The sequence below is a fragment of the Acanthopagrus latus genome, chromosome 9 (assembly GCF_904848185.1).
Source record: "Acanthopagrus latus isolate v.2019 chromosome 9, fAcaLat1.1, whole genome shotgun sequence".
Classification (NCBI taxonomy): domain Eukaryota; kingdom Metazoa; phylum Chordata; class Actinopteri; order Spariformes; family Sparidae; genus Acanthopagrus; species Acanthopagrus latus.
In genome coordinates, this window is record NC_051047.1 from 15,392,378 (window position 1) to 15,413,793 (window position 21,416).

Consider the following 21,416-nt stretch of genomic DNA (forward strand, 5'->3'; position numbering starts at 1 on the left):
TTTTCCTAATAAACACATACAAAACCAGCGACCATCATTGTTTTATATTTTATTATAAAAAAAACATACATTTGTTCAGATATACACACACTGCCAAAATAGACAGGTCTTTAATGGATGGATCGCAGAAAGCCTCAGTCTTCATCAGAAGATGATATTCATATAAAACCTCTGAAAGCAGCACCCGGACAGAAAATGGCTCTTTATTACAGCTGCCAGTCACAACCCAAATGGACATCACGACAACAAGCAGAACACACAAAAAAGCACTCAGCATATTTCGGCAAGTTATATCAACACAAAAAGAACAAAAATTGTTTTTACTGCTAACTCGCTAAAAAATATATTGAGTTAATGTAAGGCACGCCACTCATAGAGGTATAAGAATGATCTGTAGGTTAATTGTTAATGTTTTGGAATTAACCTTATTTAGTTGTTTTTCCTTTGTTCTCATTTTAAACACAGGACAGCCTAACCTTGGATAAAGGGTATCAATGTATAAAAGAACAATACAACAACTCTGAGGTAATAAAGTTAGTCTTTGTGGAGGTTAATCTTAAGTGAGTCATTCACTGGGTTGAAAAATCAACATGTCAGCTGTTTTTTCTCGTTACGGCACCATTTTGCTATTTGATTAGAAAAATGCGTGTGTTACAAACGTGATGAACATTTCTGAACACAACCGATGAAATGCATCACATTGAAATAACAAATCAGCAGACTGAAGGGTAGTAAATTCCACCTTCTCTCCACCCTCTGATGGCTTCTCTCCTTTTATCCTGCTGCAGACAGATAACATTCAGAAAAGAATACAAAAAGACAGTGTCGCCATTTGTTGTTAAAATTAAGAAAAAGAAAAAAGTTACCTGTTCTGGATACAACGCAAGTCTTCTTGCATTCTTCTTCTGTTTCGAAACGGTTGTCATTTCCAGCACAGCCTCCGTACCAGAACTGTGCACAGGAATTAGCCTGCTTGTCATAGTACCAGTGGATGCTGTAGCTTCTGCAGGTGCCTTGGTCCAAGCTGAGGTTACAGCGAGGATCAAAAGAAGGAGCCTCTGAAGGAGAAACGCTGTGTGAGATGCATGCTTTCCAAAAATGTGTCTGGAATAAGACATTGAAATCAAAGTGCCTAAAAGTGCCTAAAAGCAACACAGCCTTCATTCATTTTATTATTCACATCTGTGCTTTTGCTGATGGGACTGCAGTATTCACCTTCAGGCAGGACTGGCTTCACCACACGCTGCAACTGATTAGAGTTAAAAGACAATGCTGAGTCCAGTGCTGACGCAGATGTTGAAGATGAGGAAGATGATTTAGAGGAAGATGAAGATGATAAGACTGCCTCATTGGACACGGAGGTTTCTCTCACAGGCGATAAAGGTGCTGTTTTGTTGACTACATGTAAAGCGACGGTACTGCCAACCCTAGATTGGGCTCTTATGTCTAAATCTTCACCTTCATCGTCCTCCAGCTCCTGAGAAAGACAACAAGAAAATAACTGTCAGTTTTGTCCCCCCTTCCTCCTATTGTGCAAAAATGAAGCCAAAAGACACTGGATACGGTTACTGCCATACTGCCCTGGTGATGTCTTTTGAGCCAGAGTCTGCACAGTAGTGATCTGGCATGATTTATGACCTAGCCACCAGGGGGGCAATCAACCTGTTTTGGCTTCACTTTTGGGGAGATGTCATGTTGTCTATCTTCATACACAGTCAATGGTTTACAGCAAAGACCTGAAGACGGAGTGGATCAGCACTGATGGGCAGCGTGAAAGTGTCCCCACGGCCTCGGCTGCTGGTGCGTCTCTCATTTTGGATCTCCCCTTGGTAATTGTAACCGTTCCCGTTGTTCCCGTATCCGTTGTTTCCATGAACTAAACCGTTATTGCCATTGTTTCCGTTGTTATTCTCTTCGTGTCCATTGTTTCCATGAACACCATACCCATTGTTGCCATTCCAGTGTCCATTTGTAATGCGATTGTAAATGAGGGCGCCATTTTCATCTTCACAGAACTGGCTGACGAGTTTTGACTCCAGAGCTGAAACAAGAAACAAAATCAGTTAACTTCAGGGCCTTTACAATATAATATTACTAGATAATACGTTTGCAGTATCTGACTGTGATCATCACCTGGTAGAGTATTGAAGTCATCAATGAGGTACATGTGTTCGCTGTCGGGGTCAGAGGCAATGAGGTTGAGTTCTCTCAGGAACTCAGCCTGCGTAGGATCTGACGAATTGACAATCCCCAGGGCGTACATCTCAATGTTCGCAGCATGAGCTTCCCTCACAGCTATATCAAGCTTGACAGGCTCTCGTTTGTCAGTTTGACCGTCAGTGATGACGATGGCAACTTTTCTGACTCCAGGCCGAGCACTGAAGAAAGCCTCCTGAGTCGCCTTCCTGATGGCGGTGCCAGTGTAGGTGCCCTCTCCCATGTAAGGCATTTTTCTGACTGCCTGCTTCACGTCCTGTTTGCTCATGTAGCGGGCCAAGTTGAACTCCAAATGGACGTCCAGGCTGTAGAGGACCAGCCCGATTCTGGTGGCGTTGCGTCCGACTGTGGTCCGGTCCACCAGCCTGGTGACGAAGTCCTTGACGATTTCAAAGTTCTCGGGGCCAACGCTCTCTGAGCTGTCGATGACGAACACAAGTTCCATTGGTCGTTCTTTGCACTTGATGCCACATCCTGTAAACAATGAAATATTGTCACTATATCTGCTTTAGAAAGATATATCAGAATGAATTGTCCATTACACATTGCTGCATGCTTTCCCTTTAGACACCACCTACTTATTAACTGTTATACTAATAAACTTCACTTGAAGTCTTACCACAGATTTCTTTGATCAGCTTGATAATGTCTTCTCTCTGAAAAATATGAGATATTTAAGCACAAGATCACTACAATCTATTGGATGTCCAAACCATAGTTGAATTGATGAACTTACTGTGAGGCCTGGATCTCCTTTTGCCCCTGGTTTCCCCTGGTATTTGAGAAAAGTTGAGAAGAATATCACTGTTTCTGTAGTGTGTCAAAAATAACAATGTGTCTCTATCTGAAAGGATTGACATGTAGAGCCAGGTGATGGTTCTGATGATAATTAAGTGTGAACTGTTTATATGGGCAGCACATCTCTCGTCCAGTACAATAGTCAAAAGGATTAAGTAATTTGGGAGTTGTCTAAATTAATCTGATTTAATTCTTTATTGGAGGAAGCAAAGATTAAGATCTGTTTGATTTACCGCATCACCAGGGACTCCAGCATCGCCCAAGTCTCCTTTTGCACCCTTTGTTCCCCTCTCGCCAGGTATTCCATGATCACCCTTGAACAAGGGAAAAGTGATTCAACAGAAAGAAGACCAGTAAATCAGATGTTAATAAAATGTTTACGTCTCTTTATAGTATACTCGTAAATTTGTCACCTTGATTCCCGGAAACCCATCTCCTTGCGGCCCTCTAGGCCCAGTCATACCTTGAGACCCTGGCTCACCCTGAAATAAATTTTTTAGTTTTATTGAAACTTAGAGGGGTGCTCTCAGCAGATCATAAATTATTGTTGTGTTTTGTCCTGCAGCAAGTTTGTCAGGCAGTTCTATTGTGTAACATGTGAGCACCAATTGAGAACATTGCTTCAGTTTTACTTGCCATGGACAAGATAGTGCATCTGTAAAATAAAAGAGCTTGGTAAGTGACTGAAAGATAGCTTTTATGTAAGACAGTGGCAACCTTTACCTTCGGTCCTTGGATACCTTCTCCTGGAGGTCCAATTGGACCAGCAGGTCCTGGTCTCCCAATATTACCCTGAAAACAAATGTTTAAATCAATCACATCACTGGTTAATGAAAAGAAACTTCAATTTAGAAAATGACCACAGTACAATGTCTTATCTCATATACTGTCCAAGGATTCATTTGTGTTTTTTGTTTTGTTTTTTTTTTAGCTAAGATTGAGTTTATAATATTAAAGGTCCCATATTATAATAATTTTCAGGTTCATAGTTTTATATTGGGTGTCCACTAAAAACATATTTACAAACTTTAACGCTCAAAAAACAAAAACAATTTCTCCTTGCGTCCATTGCTGCAGCACCTCTATTCACCCTCTATCTGATCTCTCAGTTTTAGCTCCTGTCTCTTTAAGACCCCCTTCCCAAAAGTCCAGTGTGCTCTGATTCGTCCACTCTCACAGACCTGAGCAGGCAAAACCTACCACATTTCTACCTTTTAAGTAGGTTTTATGGGTGGTGACATCACAACATTACAGATGTACAGAAAACTGAATACATTTTTCTGTGAATTGCACATTTTTGATACTTTAGCAGTATTTATACAGCACTATAACCTGCCCTTATTACCAGAAAAGACATGGAATATCATTTTTTACAGTGCCGGACCGTAATAATAACTTGATGAAGCTGTGTGTTAGATAATCTTTCTTACAGGTGGTCCTTGTAAGCCCTCTCCAGGTGGGCCGGGCAAACCTGGCAATCCTCTGAAACCAATGTCACCCTGAAGCAGACATTAAAACCAGTAAGTCAAATAAACATCCCCAAACATTTGCACAAGCTAAAATCAGACAAACAAACAACATGTAGACACAAACCTTGGGACCAGGAATTCCTATTCCTTCTGGACCTGACTCACCCGGTAAGCCTGGCAGTCCTGGAGGGCCCTAAAATAAGTAAATTATAAAAGTTTAGACAACCTGCACTGCATAATCTGGTAATCAGTGTCCAAGATAAACATTTTCATCTATCGGCCAAGGCTTGAACTGTGAAGATTTACCGGCTAAAATATTTTTAACCAACAGATAAGGCACCAGCTTGATTAGCATAACCGTAGCGACTGTGGACATCGAGGGGTAATCATACTATTGTAATCCAGTTATTGCTGGTGATACATTGCATGCCACCTCACATGTGCAAAGTTGATGTAAAAGAAAACAGTCAATCAACTTCTGTGTAGTGATTAAAGTTTTTGGTAAAGGAGGCCCTTTTTTCATTTGGCAAGTGACGCTAACTGTGTACCCTGCTGGTAACAGGATCTCAATATATGCAAAATATTGATGGCACAAACCACAGGACCGGCGATGCCTTCGCCTTTTGGACCAACTCCACCTGGTAAACCTGGATGACCGCGATCACCCTGGTGGAACAAAATGTATTGATAAAGACCAACCACATTATGCTGATTAGAACAATATGGTTAATGAATCATGTATAAATACACAGTTCTTAAGTGATTACCTTTGGTCCAGGTAATCCATGGCCTGTTTCTCCAACTGGTCCAGGAGGACCAGCAGGACCGAGGTCACCCTAGAGACAAGACAATAAAGACACAGCTTTGGATAGTAGAACATTTCTTTCTGATTGCATCAAACTCCATCTGGCAGTTCTTCTGGCTGCCTGCTATTCATTACCTCGCCAATTATGTTAAGAGACAGTTTGATGATCTGTTCATATTTATTTACCTTTGGGCCGGATATGGACCGTCCTGGCTGCCCTGGCATGCCCAGCTGGCCCGGTATTCCACGTTCACCCTGCAAAGTGTTGAATTGGCAAGAGACTTGAAATCCGATTGATGCTCGTCTTTATTTTGACAGCACTTGTGCTGCCAAAACATGCAGGGGACTTGTTTTATGGCTTGATTCAAAGGTTAGGTTGATGTGGCATAAATCTTCAACAGCAGGTATTCATCATAGAATATAAGGAAGGAGGCTGCTTACTTCATCCAGGAAGCTATCCCATCACAATCAAATACTTGTTCCTTTAATTCTCACCTTTGGCCCAGATGGTCCTGAGATCCCAGGAGGCCCATGTAATCCACGGATGCCCCTCATACCCTGGTCACCCTGGGAGGGAATACAGCACACATCATGTGATTACCATTGTTGTCATTATAAATACACAACTATGCAAAGATATCCAACTAAAGCACACCTTCTCCCCTTGAGTACCAATTCCTTGTGCTCCCTCAGGACCTCTTAAACCAGGTAAACCAGGCTCCCCCTAAGACAGAAGAGTTGGATGAGTCATTTCTAAGAAAACTGTTTTACAAAATGGAACTTTTACACAGAGTTGGTAAAATGTGCTTTACCTTCTGCCCTGGAGCTCCATCTTCTCCTGGAAGACCAGGAACACCGCCTAAACCAGTTGATCCAGGCTCTCCCTGTAACAGCAAAATGGTATATATATTCCATATATAGGGAAATATAGATGATAAATTACTGGTTTGGTTCAGTGCATATAGTAACTTACCTTTGAACCAGGCTCACCAATGCCTGTCTCTCCTGTAGCTCCCTGCTCTCCTGGTAAACCTTGGTCTCCCTTGAAATTGAAATAGCATGATGACAGTATTATTATTACTATTATTATTATTATTATTATTATTATCATTATTATTATTATTATTATTATTAATAATAATAACAATAACAATAATAATAATAATAATAACAATAATAATAATAATAATACAATTGACTTGTTTGGCATGTTGTTTAGTTTAAGTTATTGTTTGGTAGTACACTTAAAGGTCCAGTGTGTAGGATTTAGTGGCATCTAGTGGTGAGGTCATAGATTGCAACTAACTGAACTTCTGAGTACACTGCTGTAGAAACATAGTGCAATACGTCCTATTACCTCTGCAGATATTAAAGGCTCATTCTAAGATGATGAAAACAAAACACTTCCTAGTTTTCGGTAATCATACACTCATAAAAAACAAAATTACGAATATTATATTCCATTCCTGCTTCACATGGAATAAAATTTAGAGAATTGTCTCTATGCGGTGGGAGTGTTAACCATCATGTCAGCTCTCTCTGACCATACAAGTGCACTCAGTCTTGCATTTTATACAGTAAATGTTTTGACAAACCTTCGGTCCAGGTAAACCTTCTCCTGGAACTCCTCTGGATCCTGGTGGACCTCTTGGACCCTCGACTCCCTGATCAGTAATGTAGATTAGAAAGTGTTGAGTGTCCTACCGCTTCATGCTTATATAAGTGTGACATTATTAAAACACAGATGAAGACACTTTGCTGACCTTCTCTCCTTGTATGCCCACTCCTGTCAGCCCGGTTGGTCCTGGAGGACCTGGAGGCCCTAAATCACCCTGGAAGTGAAACACCAGTTTCATACGTATGAATCACTTCATAGATATGACAGGAAAACAGGATAGGTAAACTCCATATTGAATTTCAGCTGGGGCTGTATGGGAAATGTTTCTTTGCTTAATTAAATATTACATAGAAGAGAGGGGAAAAAGAAGAGATAGAACCGGAGTCTGTCTGTCTGCCTTTAAAGGCAGTGAAGAAGAAAACTGCAAGCTTGTGGGAAAAATGCACTCATGAAGTTTGGTAGGCCTGTTATACGCACAATGTGTTTCTGGTGAGTAATAACTTCTGTTTGTTTACAAAGAACTCCGCAGGGCACCTTTTAATTAAATTGACTGCATTAGTGAGATGTTATAACCTCATTTTAATTTGGTTATGGTGTCTTTCATGGTAGAGCAGCACTTTGTTTAATCTTTAGCTCTCAACCTTTCTTCATTAACCAGACTTTAATGCACTCCTCTAATCTTATCCAAGAAGCTGTTTTGAAGCCCAGAGGACATTTCGTTCCCTTATGGATTTAACTGGAGCCTTTGTTGTGTTGCCTTTGAGTGTTAACAATAAATTCTCTTTCGTTAGATGATACGTTTATGACCAACCCTTTCTCCTTTGATCCCTGCACCCTGCTGTCCCCTCGGCCCCCTCGGTCCGGGAAGCCCTCGATCCCCCTGTGGAACAAAAATCAGGTGATCTCTGTCAGTTACATCACAGCCACTCACTCCTGGGTCACAGCCAAATCTGCATTGTTCTCAGTGAAGAGAGGATGAAGGACGAGCATGTTGGCTCCTGTTAGTGATTGATACAAAATGATCCTATGCACAAGGAATGGAACAGTTTTTTCTTCACAACTACATAATCCTTTAACCTTTTCCACTGCTTGTGAATTATGAAGTGAAGATGGAAGCAGGCTGATCCTTTTATCTATTTTTTTACCAGGAACTCAACAGAGGATTACAATCTATAAGAGCTAGGAAGTCTGGCACAAGTCAAACAGATGTGTTGTTGCTTAAGGACAGTTCCAATGTTCATCTTCTAAGAGCTTGCTTTAACAAATAAAAGTGTAAACAGATTTATTTCCCCTACAACCACATTAAGGTGCTCCTCCCATTGTAATCTTAACCCACATGTTCTGTCTTGTGAGAGGGCACTGATGCATTACTCCTACCAGGGTATTTAACAGTAATCTCTCTTCATTGTGGTTAGGTTTTCTGTGCTACTGCTGTCATTAATAATCTCCAGGAATATGACCAGCAATCCCCATGTCAGTTTGAATGGAGGGTATTTGTAGAGTCTCTTGTTGCTGGTGCAGCATGCTGCAGCACAGAGGGAGAAATACGGTTTTCACAGGCTAAACAAGAGTGAGTAGGAACACTGGCGTGAACACCTGAGTTACGCGTCAGTGGGCTGGAGCGAAATGTGTTTTTTTTCCCACCCTGATTGCAGAGGAAAGTGGTCGCCATTTGAATATGGTCTATTCAGACATGTGGCTGCAATGCCCCTGTACAATAGATGACACATTTTTGACTAATGACATAGAAAACAGTGGATGAGTTATATGAGACCATGTAAATGTTACATCTTCTCAGAAAACTCAGATAACTTTAAGCATTTAGGCATTACTTTATTAATTGAGTTCTCTGATGATAGACTCCAAATATTACCTTTGGTCCAGGAAAACCTTCGCCCTGGGGTCCTTTATCTCCTTGAGCACCTTGTGGTCCTTGAGGCCCCTGTAAACAAAATCAGTGTGCATTATATGTCACCCAAGAAGTGCTCAGGTCAAAGTCTTTCTCTACAGATCACATTTCCTGCTTAACGAACATGGACACCACAAAAACATATATACAATATTCCAAAATTGGCCACAACATTATATTCTTCTTTACTCACAGGAGGGCCATGTTCGCCCAGTCCAGGAGGACCAGGAGGACCTGCTCGGCCCTGGAATCCCATGTCACCCTGCAGATTTATATAGTGACTTAATTTAATTGCGGAAATACAAAGCAAATAAGCAATGACAACGCACAAAATACACACACACACACACACACACACACACACACACACACACACACACACACACACACACACACACGTATATATATATATATATATATATAAAAGAAACATTTACTTTTGGTCCTGGAAGTCCAATTCCAATTTCCCCTTGAATCCCTGGAGGACCGGCTGGGCCTCGTTCACCCTTTGATCACAAACACGATAACAATTAACATGCAACATCCTTAAAAACACTTTTTTTGTCTTCATAACCCCTCTCTTTAAACCATTTACATGATGTCATTCATGTATTTTGTGCAGATGCGCTCTTTGAAGCTGAAAATAATGCTGGAAGTTCTTTTTTTGTTGTGTGTACTAAGCAGGGCAGTGGTCGAGACATTTGATCTCTTCCTGCAGGTTAGGACAGATATGAGCTCCAGTAATGTCTCAAAGATCTAGAAACAAACAACAGCGTCTCAGAATAACAAAGAATTGCTGGAAGCTCTTCACTAGATCAAAGTTTGGATTAATTACAGCATTTTCTTGAGGTTTAGGTGTTTTGACCAAAAAAAATGACTGGGAAAACCAAATACAAAGCCTGACAGAGAGAGATTTATTCATTTAGTCTGTTTTAACAGAATATAATTGTTTATAACTGCCATTTTACTGCCTTCTACATACATTTTTATTAAATGATAATTTAACTCTGCTCACATGTTTTAATAAAGTGTTAAATAACTATGTTATAATAACAGTTATCACTATTATAGAGTATTTGGTCAGTAACACATGTCTCTCCTCCTCCTGCTCATGCAGTAAAAGAGAAAATAAATGTTGTGGTATCCCTGCCCACTTTATCCAATCATGACAGAGAACGCCTTGAAGAGGCAGTTCTGTCTGTCTCAGGCCACACACAGAGATCAGAATCCTCCTGTTCTGGTACCCAAACCAGCAATGTCTGAACTGGGAAAGCTACTAATTACAGCGCTGGTGACGGCTTAGACTAGTAAACATGCTAAGCGATGAACAACACTTGAAAAAAGAAAAAAGATTATAGATGGTTGAAGGCTGAAGTGAAGCGATCGCTTTCTTTAAAAACTGACGAGCTGATCGACGCAGCCTGCATCACTAATCTATTTCAGTTATTTCAGATGATCGCAGTATTCTTGAGGGCAATTAATGAACAGGCTAATGTAGCTTGTATTTAAATGGCTGAGCTATGTTAAAGTGATAGTTCAGGTTTTTTGAAGTGGGGTCTTATCAAGTATCGGCGATGTAAAGCGGTGTGAAGGACAAAGCTGAGCGTCTCGGCTGGAGCGGCTCTTTACTTCTCCAAACTGAGGCTGCGCTGATCGGCGATTACGGTAGGGAACAGACCAACTATAGATTTGTACTTTATATGACCCCACTTCAAAGAACCTGAACTATCACTTTAAGGTGGAAATTTGATTTATTTCAAGAAATACGTATATGATAAAATTAACATGTCAAAAATTATATCTTACACGGGTCTCCCTGAGGGATCTAACATAAATAATACTACGTAGGGACCACCAAGATTCCTGGTAATCTCTGCATGTCCTCACACGGCGAAACACTCAGCACACACTGACTTTCCCCATATGTTATTATCTGTAGGCCTCGTTGGAGCATCTGACGATGCTGTAGGCACTTCCTCGCCTTTATTTAGAAACAGGATACAAGCCAGGAGGAGAACCTGCAGTGAGATATTTTGCTGGTGGTTCATCAACTTGTTGGTGACTAACAGTAATGATGGGGAAGACTCTGGCTTATTGCCAAATGTTCACACAGGACCAGACAAACAGGCCTCTGTGCTACATGGTAATAACCGGGGTGGTAAAGCTCCAACCTCTTGTTTAAACTGATCATAAAAGGAAATGTAAAGGTCACAGCAGATGTGCACGATGAAGTAAAAGTCATTCAAAAGGGGGCTGACCTGTTTTCCCTGAGGGCCCTCTGGTCCCACGTCTCCCTGTGGTCCTGGTAACCCCTGGGCAGACACAACAATAAGATAATATCCAGAAACATTTGAACATCTGCAGCGATTTATTACTATATAAAGGACATTTTCTTCACAGACAGTATCCCTAACATATACTGTACAGCAGTCCATGGGTATTTCTAGTAATACACATATATGCAAAATTAGAATGTCATACTGTCTTAAAAGTCATATAGTATCGCGGAGTAACCAAGTGAACAGAAAGGTCAGTAAACACATTAATTACATATTATACTACGGATATATGATTTACCTGCAGACCTCGAAGCCCTCTGTTTCCAACCGAACCCTCAGGACCCTGAAGCACATCACAAAGGGAAAAGAAAGACCATTTCACAGTGTGAAAGTACTTAATATTAAACTGAAAACATAATATTCTTATTGTACGGTGTCCACAGTGTCATCATACCCGGTCTCCTTTGATTCCTGGAGTCCCGCACTCGCCCCTCTCACCCTGTGTGGAAAGTGTCACGCAGGCTTGATTCAAACAAAATAAAATGTTTATCCTTTTCATTCATCTAAATCACGCACCTTCTCTCCTTTGTAACCTGGTTTTCCCTGCAAATAAAATAATGAAAGGCTGTGTAAACAAAATATAGTTACAATAATGGTTTTTATTTTCTTAATATTGATCATGATTATTGGCATTTACCTCAGCACCCTCTCGTCCGGGTAGACCACTCAGTCCTGCTTCACCCTGATATAACAGAAAGTACACTGTCTCATTATATCAATAGGAGTTAATTCAACCAAATAAGCACTGCAGCTTTAAGCATTTTTAGAAAAGAAAAAAAAGGGAGAAAAAATTTAAACAATGTCCATTTATGTGAATATGGCAAAGACCTACAGTTCCTCAACATAATATCAATTTTAAAAATGATCAAGTTGTTACATTTGTGGTCATCATTAAGTATATGACTGGTTAATAGTATTAACAGTATAGAGCAAATTCAAAACAATAAATGCTAAAATAAAGTGTGATTAGCATTATAAAAAAAAAGAGCCCAGCTGGAGCATATTGACAGAATACTAAAAGCCTAAAATTGAACCCTGTGTTACTGGAAATAAAAATAAAAAGTGACAAAGACTGTTTTGTGATTTTAGACAAACAACTGCAAAGAATAAACATAACTGTTGTAATCACAGGTAGTAATGGCAGCTGTATTAACAATACACACGTGTTTCTGAGTTTTAGAATAAATTTCAAGCTTTCAACCTCATTTTGCTGGGAGCACTAACGAGTCTGTGTTGAGGGCATCCTAATACTTCCTCATTGAACAGATCGCTCTCCTTTTTGAACCAGAATTGATTATATAATCATTGGTAATGATACAGATTATTGTCTCTTTATCCTCATAAACCCTTGGTAAAGCTCCATGTGTGGTCCAGCAGGCTGCCATGTTTTATTCAATAAACTAAATTATTTAATGTCTTAAAAGAATCCACAAAATTAACTACCGTCATTCCTAAAAATGTAGAGATTTCCTTCAAATTACCATATATATATATATATTGATACTGATCACAGTATATTGATGTGATATATTTTATATGCCTTCAGTAAACACTTGTTTGTCTGTGATCAGTATTATTTTTTACCAAAAACTTAATACTTCTGGAATGACCCAGTTCAGGAAGCCTGTCATATTTTTTCCGAAACTGAGCATAGATTTCAGGTGTGCAGCACTCAGTTAGTGTTACGTAACTCCTGAAAACGCCTGCCAGCTAAGTAATTTAAAGTCCATATGTCCATCAAATAGCACACACCTTTTGCCCTCTAAGCCCGGGGGCTCCATCCTCTCCTGGGCGACCTTTTTTCCCCTGGAGAACGAAACAAAGTCAGGGTTAAGGTTTATCTAATTTCTTCCATTGACATTTTGCTCTCTTCCTTAAGTGCAATAAAATCATTATTTCTGTAGACAGGCATTGTTGGAGAAAGACAGAGGGAGAAGAGGGGCTGATGTCTGACTGTGTGTTATCTGTGTTTATGGATGGATTGGCATGAAGTGTCTTGTCCACAGAGCCGGGGGTCGTTGTCTTAAGCTGCACCTGGACAGTGTGTGTCAGCTTCTATCCAACAGAAATCGCTAGTTTGTGACCATTAAACTAATGAGAGCAATTATGAGAGCCTCTTAGTCTGAGTGTAAGAATTTGAAGAATCTCTCTGAGGAGAAAGCACCTGGTTAATGTCTGTGCAGCTGTCTGTCAGCAACATGATTATCTGCCAGGACCGCCTGGAAATCTCAACATCACCTGAGCTGTCAATACTCTGATGAGGAGAGGGGCCTGAGTGGAAGCTTGCATGTGAGGGGAAGACGTGTGAGCGGGTGGGATCATCTTCTTCTGGGGCCCCACAGTGTTGTCCTTCTATGCATGTGTAACTGAACACAGCAGTAGGGAGCCTTGCTACCTTTTCCTCTCTTGTCTTTTTCTGGCTATTGCTTTTCACCTGCATGACTGCTCCCCCTGGCTTGAAGATGCTCAGTTTATTAGTCTTGCACCTAAACTACCTGCTGTTATATTGTGTCGCCTTGTCACATGATCAAAAAGAGACTCGACTTAGTACATTAACACACACTATGCAAAATGCAAAGATACATACAATACAATTATTCATTTAATTAATGTATGTTATTTTTTTAAAGGTTTCATATACTGTAAAAAGACATTTATCATTAACTAAACACAATACAAGTTTTATTAATTCCAGTTTGGTTCAACTGAAAATGTTTAGGTTATGATTTCAGGCCACTTCAGAACTCATTCAAAAACAAAAAACAACAGAAAGTTTTTCATGCTATTTACAGGGCGCATTATTCAGATATTTAGATGCACCTCAGTGATTAGAGAGGCTGCTTTCGGGTATTTTAAACGTTTCCATGTATGTAGTAATCTCACTGTAACAAAATCCTTGCACATCTAAAAATTTGCTTACTTATGCTTGGGTTGGCCAACAAAAGCATCAGTATTTGACAACCTGAGAGTGAGACTCAATAGTCAACAATCTTTCTCATTCTAACCCACGAATGGTCTATTTCAGGTTTAAATGCAATTTAAGAGAAGTCATAGTTGTTTATTTTTACAATAATAAAAATATTTGAAACCATGATAAAGGTAAGTATTGAATTTAGTATTACTACCTCACTCACCCGTTACACTCTGAAAACATTTTGGGCTTTCATTTAAGTGCCAATACTGGAGCAACAAAGCTCTGATAAACTGAATTAATATCAAATTTAAATAGCAAGAAACGTTTCATTGTTTTGAAATGACCTCAACTCGTCTTCTCAAATTCAGCAAATTCAATTCAACTTAAAATTCAATGCTAGCCCTGACAAAGTCTTTTTTACAGTGTAGTTTATGGAGCATGTAACTGTGTTATACATAGCTACTGAGCTCTTTATTATCAGGGGGAGAGGAGCTTGAGTGGAAATGAATTTAAAATGCACGAGTTTTGTCTGCAGTGGGATCATCTTCTGTGCTCCACACTGCTGGCCGTCGCTCCCTGTGTAACTGACCATGGCTGCAGGGTTTGTATGTGCTGATTTATGGTGGCCAGAGGTCCAGTTTTATGGGCAGTGGAGCTCTAAATGTGGTACCTCTGGTTTCCATGGGAGACATCTTATGTTAAATGAGAAATGCACAATAAGTGGCACAAAGACAAACATATTTCTCTGGGAATAGCCGACTACAGTCTATCCTCTCCTTTAACCTGTTGCTATAGATGTACTCAGAGAATGTGGGACAGGACCACCTATCCACTTACTCTGCTTATGCAAACGCCTGCAAGCTCTACCTACAGGGGGAACACTAGTCATTTCTCTAATTGTTCAAAACTCCACAATTACCATTCCTAAAACATCATGTTAGATTTTTCCGGACAAGATTTCAGGAATCCTTCCTTCTGACAAGTACACTTGAGGCTCTTCCAAGAAAACTGCTCTTTGATTGTGGGGATGTGTGGAAGAGTTTGAGGCTAAATACTCACCGAAGGCCCGGCTGGTCCCCTCTCTCCTTTCTCACAGGCACATCTCTGAGCCAGAGGGCACTTCAAAAAAAAAAAAAAAAAAAAAAAAAGCAGACATGTTTGCTAAGCTGAATTCTGTCCAGTCATTGTGGGCACCTTCAGGTAATTACACATCATTATATTTCATGGAGGAAATGTAATCATACTTACACCTTCATCTGCCAAACCAGTCTGCAAAGAAAAGAGATGTTGATACAGAATTTAAACTTACATTTGGTCAGTCATTGCTTAGAGACACAGATCTGAACTGGAGCGGAACAAATGCCTGTAAAACTACTTCATACAAACAGTAGCTGTGGAAAACCTAAGATTGTTTTCACACAGCGGACATTTTCTCTCGTAGCTTGAATGCTAATGTTGTGCAGCTGTGTTCCACGTTATTAGTTGGATAAACGTAGGAAGTCTGACAAATTGTTGTCATTTCACTGTCTCCTGGTTGATCAACAACTGAAGAGATGATGGATAGTGAAAAACTAGAGGGAAATCAGGCCATATTGTAAGGTAAAACAACATCTTTGATAATCCATTAGCTAACGTTAGCATTCAGCCACTTCCTAGCTTATGTAACTGTTTGATTACATCCAGTGTGTTTCACTCCCAGCCTCAAATGAATGTGTACTTTAGAATTAATTTACACTTTTCCTGTTGTATTGTAACATTTACAGTACATTTTAAGACAATAATGTTAGCGAGGAAGTGGCTAAATGCTATGTTAGTTGTTGTCTAACAGAAGCTAATTGGATTTATCAAATGAGTTGTGATACAAACATGACTCAATGTCCCCTCTGGATTTCCACTTTCACACCAATGTAATTCTAAATTTGTGAATCAATCGAGAAACTGTAAATTACAAACTTTATGACATTCAAGCTTTCTACCTTGACCATGCTTAAAATGGCTGCTATGTAGATACGGTCTATATGCCCTTTAAATCAGAAGAGGTGTAACTGATAAAGACAAATGCAGTTTTTGAATAGTTCAACATTAAGAGCCAGAAGCAAAAGAGTCTCAGTGTAATAAATACATGTCTAAATGCAAGTCATGTGTCACTGTATAAAGAATATAGCTGTTTAAACCCAGTTCTACTTAAAGGAACATAATGTGAGGTTGATGGACAAACTAGACAAAAAGAGTGTACCCCTGCCAGAGAAAATCCTCAGGGATATGCTTTTGCACATGTCAAACAGTATTATTCTAAAGCTGTGCATTATCCACAGCTGCCATACACATTCTTTCATTTGTTTCCCTAGAGCATTGTCATCATTCCATCTCTAGACAAATACCTGACCAAGCCTGTCCATGTGTCAGCTTTGAATGGAGGCTTATTCAAAGCAAATGCATTTCCCTTTTCTTCTCGGTATCGTCTGCTGAAAGACAAGGTATTATACTCACAATCTCAGTGACAATTTTTTCAACAATGTCTTCATCCTGTAAGTTATGCAGGTAGTGGGAGGCCGGGGGGCTGGCGAGCATACGGAGTTGGGCTATGTTGGCTGGCTCGTTGGCTGCGCGGGTGATGCCCAAAGTGAAGAATTTGATTCCCTGGTTCTTGGCATCAGTGACAGCAGAAAAAATGTCAGGGTTCCTCGGGTGGGAGATACCATCCGTGAGCAGAATGGCCACTTTGATGCTTCCGGGGTTGGACTCCTCCAGGTAGATCTTAGTCATGTTGGTGATGGCGTAGGTGGTGTAGGTGCCGTGTCCAATGTAGATGATGGGATTTATGCGGGACTTGAAGTTCTCCTTGCCTCGCCAGTCTCTGAAGGTTTGCTCTGTGATAACGTGACTGCTGTACTGCAGCAGAGCCGCCCTGAAGCTCAAGCTGCGGCCGGTCTGCAGCTGTATCCCCTGGAGTCTGTCCACCATGTTCATGACAAACTGCTTCTCCTGCTCGTGATTGTCCTTGGCACTCTCAGAGCTGTCCAGCAGGAAGGAGAGCTCCAAGCTGCAGTCCTCATCTATGATGGCTGCGTGCACACAGAACAGGATGAGGGACTCTCTATTGGCACTACAGTGTGTTTTACAAGTGTCATTATTTTCACAGCCAGGTCACCAGAGTTAAACGTCAGGGTTCTACATTTTTGTAATCCACAGAGACGTTCAAATTTGCACATGTGTTTGGATGGTTTCCTGCAGTTGTAGAGGCAACACAACAAGATCATTTTGACAAGACTTGGGGACATTTACGGGTCATGTTAGTGGCCACATAGCTACTGTTTTTGACGATATGTTTGGACATTTTCCAGTCTCGTTATTTTAGGTTTGGAAATGTCTTACTTAACATGTTAGCCATTTTCACCTGAAGCTAATGCCTGCAACCATAAATTATAACTGTTAGAGCAAGCCCAGCTAATCAGCCAAGATCTGAGGAGGTGCTGTCAACTTTGCCGCCCAACTCTGACAGAGGTGAGTGCAGCAGAGTCAATAAATGCTTTATCTTAAAGCTTCTATGTGAAAACAAAATTACTGTTGATTACAACAAATGTGTAAGGCACTGCTGATGGATTAATACTTTGGTTTTGTAATGTTTATGTATTGAAACGACAGCTTTTATTTTTGTACAGTGCTGTAGTCTGATTATTAGACTTTCTGAATAAAAGGGAATAAAAGTAAAAATATAGATAATTGAGGATGCCACACACTGAGAGGCATCAAGATGCATGGAGAACTGTTTCGCATTCGAATCGTTGACAACTAAATCAGAATTGAAACAAATCTTGAAGCCAGTAAATATTCACACCTCTACTTGTTATTGGCTACAATTTTTGGCATGATATTAGGACATTTTCAGGTCATGTTAGTGGAAACAAATCAAGACACTGGGACTTTTTCCAGTTGTGCTTCTGGCAACAAAAAAGGAATATTTTTGATGAGATGTCAGGACATTTTCCAGCCATTGTAGACACAATAAATCAACATATTTTTTGCGAGACATTGGGACATTTACCAGCTGTCTTACCTAGCTGGTTATTTTTGACAAATGCATAAGCACAATGTTGTCAGAACATACAATTTTACATTTTACATTTGGTGTTCTAAGCAGTAAAAATGCATATTTGAAAAACTCGATAGCAAGAGACACATTTCAACGCATCAAAGTTAAAGTTTCGAGGTGTCAACATGTTTGCAGACGTAGATTTCCAGCATTTGCTCTGGTGACTGGGTTGTATTTTCACTTTCAAGTGACTGCCTATATTCTGATGTCATCCTTGTGTCAAAATGATGCATTTTTCTCTTTCATATCTGTAAATCTTCATATAAAGGAGGAAAACTGTAAATAAGTACAATCAGATTAAGGCATGAAAACAAAACACAAGCCTTTAAAACTATAAACTTCTGTAGCAACATATTTTCCTGCACCAGAAGTATTTTCATTCATTCTACTGGTATGTTTCATTCATTTTCTTACCTTGTCTTTCCTGAATGTTTGCAGCCAGGGATTTGGCCCTGGATTTCTTGTTTATTTTCCTCTCTTCATTCAAGTCTTGGGCCCAGACACCGGTCAGCGCTGTGACCAGCAGCACTGACGTAAAGGAGGGGAACATCTTTGTCCCAACTATGGAGAAAAAAACCAGAAACAACAAAAGTCGATTTTGCATCAAATCAGAGTGGAAGGGTCTGTGCATCCACTTGGTAGGTTTAAGAATAATACAAAAAACAGTTTGAGGTTAAAAGTCAAACTAAATTGCAAACTATTTTAATTTTTTTTTAAGTGGAGTATATTCCTGATATAGCAAAGTCTTCACATCGACTCACAGTCCGACCTCTGCCTCAGCCTTTGGTATTTCAGCGTCCAATTTTGAGCATATGCCAAAAGTGGGAGCAGCAGAGGTGCACAGTGAGGTCCGGTCAGCTCAGTGATTGTGCAGCAGGAGCAGCAGAAGTGTCAGTCATCCTGTGGAGCAGAGAGTGAGAGACCCCGAGACACGCACTCCTCTTTTATAAGGAGGCACCGACAGACCAGATCCCATGGAGCTCTGCCAAGCCTCCCGCTCTGCCCTCAGGGCAGAGGTAGGCTGCTCGGATATGTTTGCAACAGTGAAGCAACATTGTGTGTGTTAGTGGAAACTTGTATTATAATCATGACAGGTATCATAAACTGTAGATGTATGTGTTGACAAGGGGGGAACTCATTTGTAAGTACCACTGAATTATAGTTATCATGCACTGTGACTTGTTAGTGTTAATTGTCTGGTTTTTATTTAGAAGTGAACCGCCAGCCAAAAGAAAAAAAAAAAAGAAACGTTTTGCAATGCTACCCAACTGTGGATTTCTTTGTTGGGTCAGATTTTACATGACAATCATAAGGATGTGACTTTATGCAAGTTCTCCAGCGCCTCGTCTCATTACAGCACGCTAACATAATCTTCTTTTTTATATCAGGAACTGTTAAATCACTTTTTTCAAGACTTGCTTTTGTGTGAAGTCCTCTTTTTACTGTTCTTAATCTATGTATCTGTTTCTAATGACTCTTATGAGATATCATCCTCTCATTGTCCTTTTTTTCTTTTACTCTCTTTATTTGTACTGCTTTTATATGATAACACTTTTATTTGTTTTACTTCCATATATTCATGTCGACATTTTGTGTTTTGCCTTCTTGTTTTAACCTCTCGCCATAGGCTTCCTCCCGTTTGTCTGACTGTTGATTTTATTCTATCATGTTATCTTCTTGAGTTTCCCTCTTTTTTGTTTTTTCACTTTGTAAACTAAAGGTAAATAAAATAATTATCATAATTATTGAAATCAGTAATGTTTGCAGACACTAACTGGAACAATAAGATGGTTAAATGCATTTTTAAGCGGTGTTACAAAAAAAAAAAAAAATGGCATTGATACCACCAAAATTCCTCAGGTAAGGGGCAGAGGTCTGTTCACCTTTGGTCTCTACCCCAGACTCTGGAATGACCAGAACAGCCGTGCCTGGGGATAAAGGGTTGAGGGGTGTCAGATTTTCTAAATTCATTGTAAAATGACCAGCAGTAGTGGAGACATGTTACAAAATTGGAAATTAGATCCTGATCTGTTGGACGCAAATAACAGTGGAAACGTCCACAAGTCCAATCAATTAAAACAAGGCTAACTATTGATAAAAAAGCTACAACATCTCCAAATTACCATCAAGAGCTGTGAGTTATCTTCCTTTTTAGGTTAGATGCAGATCTAAAGAGAGGGCCTCAAACAATGATGTGCTGTTAGTACTGCAGATTTAGAATACCTTTACTGGGTATTGTGATTTGTTTCCTTTAATTATAGCTTCATGAAAAGGGGGTTGCAACTGGCAGGCGAGTGACATGCAGTATATCTTTCAGAAACTAAATAACTGAAAGCTGTAAGTGGTAACTCACGTTTAGGACCCTGAAAGAAGTTCAGCTGACCATTGACTGGTCGAGGTGACCTTTCAGCACACTCCTCCTGGTGCGGTTTAAAGATGGGGCTGGTCCTGTGCAGACTTGGCTGAGGATTCATGGAGCTTCTTCCGCCCGCTGTGCTCGAGGTGAGGAGGCTTTGTATTGCAAAGCTCCAGGCAAGAAGTAATTAGAGGAGACTTTTTTCTGACACAAAGGAATGTTGCACTGAATGATGGCCTGGCAGAATCCAGCCCGTCACTTTGCTGTATGATGAATGACAACCGTTCATAGTGTTCCAATGTGCAGCGGCAACATTTGTGAGTTGTGAGAATGATGAAGTTAGACTGACTGTCATGCGTGTCCATCACCTTTTGTTTATGTTCCCAGTTATATCTGTGACTACCAGTTATAGCAGAAGATTAGAGCTAAACTGGATAAACCATCAGAACTACTGAGGGGACAATGACTGCAGAAGTTTTATAGGCCATACACAACGAGGTGGGAACAGAACCTGCAGAGAGACCACCTGAATCGAAATGACATACTTCTACACAACTGAATGACACTGAAGCAAATCATTTTGTAAATGATAAACAAGGATTAGAACAGTGTAGGTGAGAGAAACAGGAATGTCAAATCTAAAAAGGTGATTTTTTTAAGGAGTGTCGTGGAAGGTAAGAGTTTTGTAGAGCCAGAAGTTTAAAGGATAACTTCACCCAAATATGAAAATGCAGTCCTTACCTACTCAACTTCACACACAAAAAGTAGTAACCAGTAAAATATCACGTTTTCTTCAGAATCAGAATCAAATTCCTTTATTAGTCCTGCAAACAGGTACATTTCTGTCACAGCAGTAAAAAGTAAACCATATAATAAAAAGGTAAGAAATAGAAATAGA

The 21,416-nt window shown here is 40.0% G+C and overlaps 1 protein-coding gene and 1 long non-coding RNA gene across 2 annotated transcripts; one reads left to right on the top strand and one right to left on the bottom strand.

The window, feature by feature from the left end:
• Positions 1-34: 34 nt before the first annotated feature.
• Positions 35-18,950, bottom strand: col28a2a (collagen, type XXVIII, alpha 2a). Its single transcript, XM_037110941.1, has 35 exons — positions 18,577-18,950; positions 16,560-17,134; positions 15,318-15,338; positions 15,129-15,188; positions 12,908-12,961; positions 11,793-11,837; positions 11,672-11,698; positions 11,550-11,594; positions 11,394-11,438; positions 11,075-11,128; positions 9,254-9,322; positions 9,010-9,078; positions 8,781-8,849; positions 7,719-7,787; positions 7,053-7,121; positions 6,885-6,953; positions 6,263-6,331; positions 6,102-6,173; positions 5,945-6,013; positions 5,785-5,856; positions 5,476-5,544; positions 5,252-5,320; positions 5,082-5,150; positions 4,609-4,677; positions 4,446-4,514; positions 3,739-3,807; positions 3,429-3,497; positions 3,249-3,329; positions 2,954-2,989; positions 2,837-2,873; positions 2,134-2,691; positions 1,737-2,041; positions 1,216-1,477; positions 867-1,058; positions 35-782 (listed from the first exon to the last, which is right to left on the bottom strand). Exons 1-35 carry the CDS (start codon positions 18,791-18,793, stop codon positions 775-777), a joined length of 3,801 nt encoding a protein of 1,266 aa, XP_036966836.1. The 5' UTR covers positions 18,794-18,950; the 3' UTR covers positions 35-774.
• Positions 18,712-19,991, top strand: LOC119026498. The gene is made up of 2 exons (XR_005077169.1): positions 18,712-18,800; positions 18,943-19,991. It is a non-coding gene; the product is annotated as an uncharacterized LOC119026498 (long non-coding RNA).
• The last annotated feature ends 1,425 nt before the right edge of the window (positions 19,992-21,416 follow it).

Excerpts from the sequence above, each read along its gene's own strand:
- col28a2a (XM_037110941.1), bottom strand. The coding sequence starts at position 18,793 with ATGCACAGACCCTTCCACTCTGATTTGATGCAAAATCGACTTTTGTTG. Across the intron at positions 17,135-18,576 it reads AAACATTCAGGAAAGACAAG|CCATCATAGATGAGGACTGC; the intron begins GTAAGAAAATGA and ends GTGTGCACGCAG. Across the intron at positions 11,699-11,792 it reads CCGGACGAGAGGGTGCTGAG|GGAAAACCAGGTTACAAAGG; the intron begins GTAAATGCCAAT and ends TTTTATTTGCAG.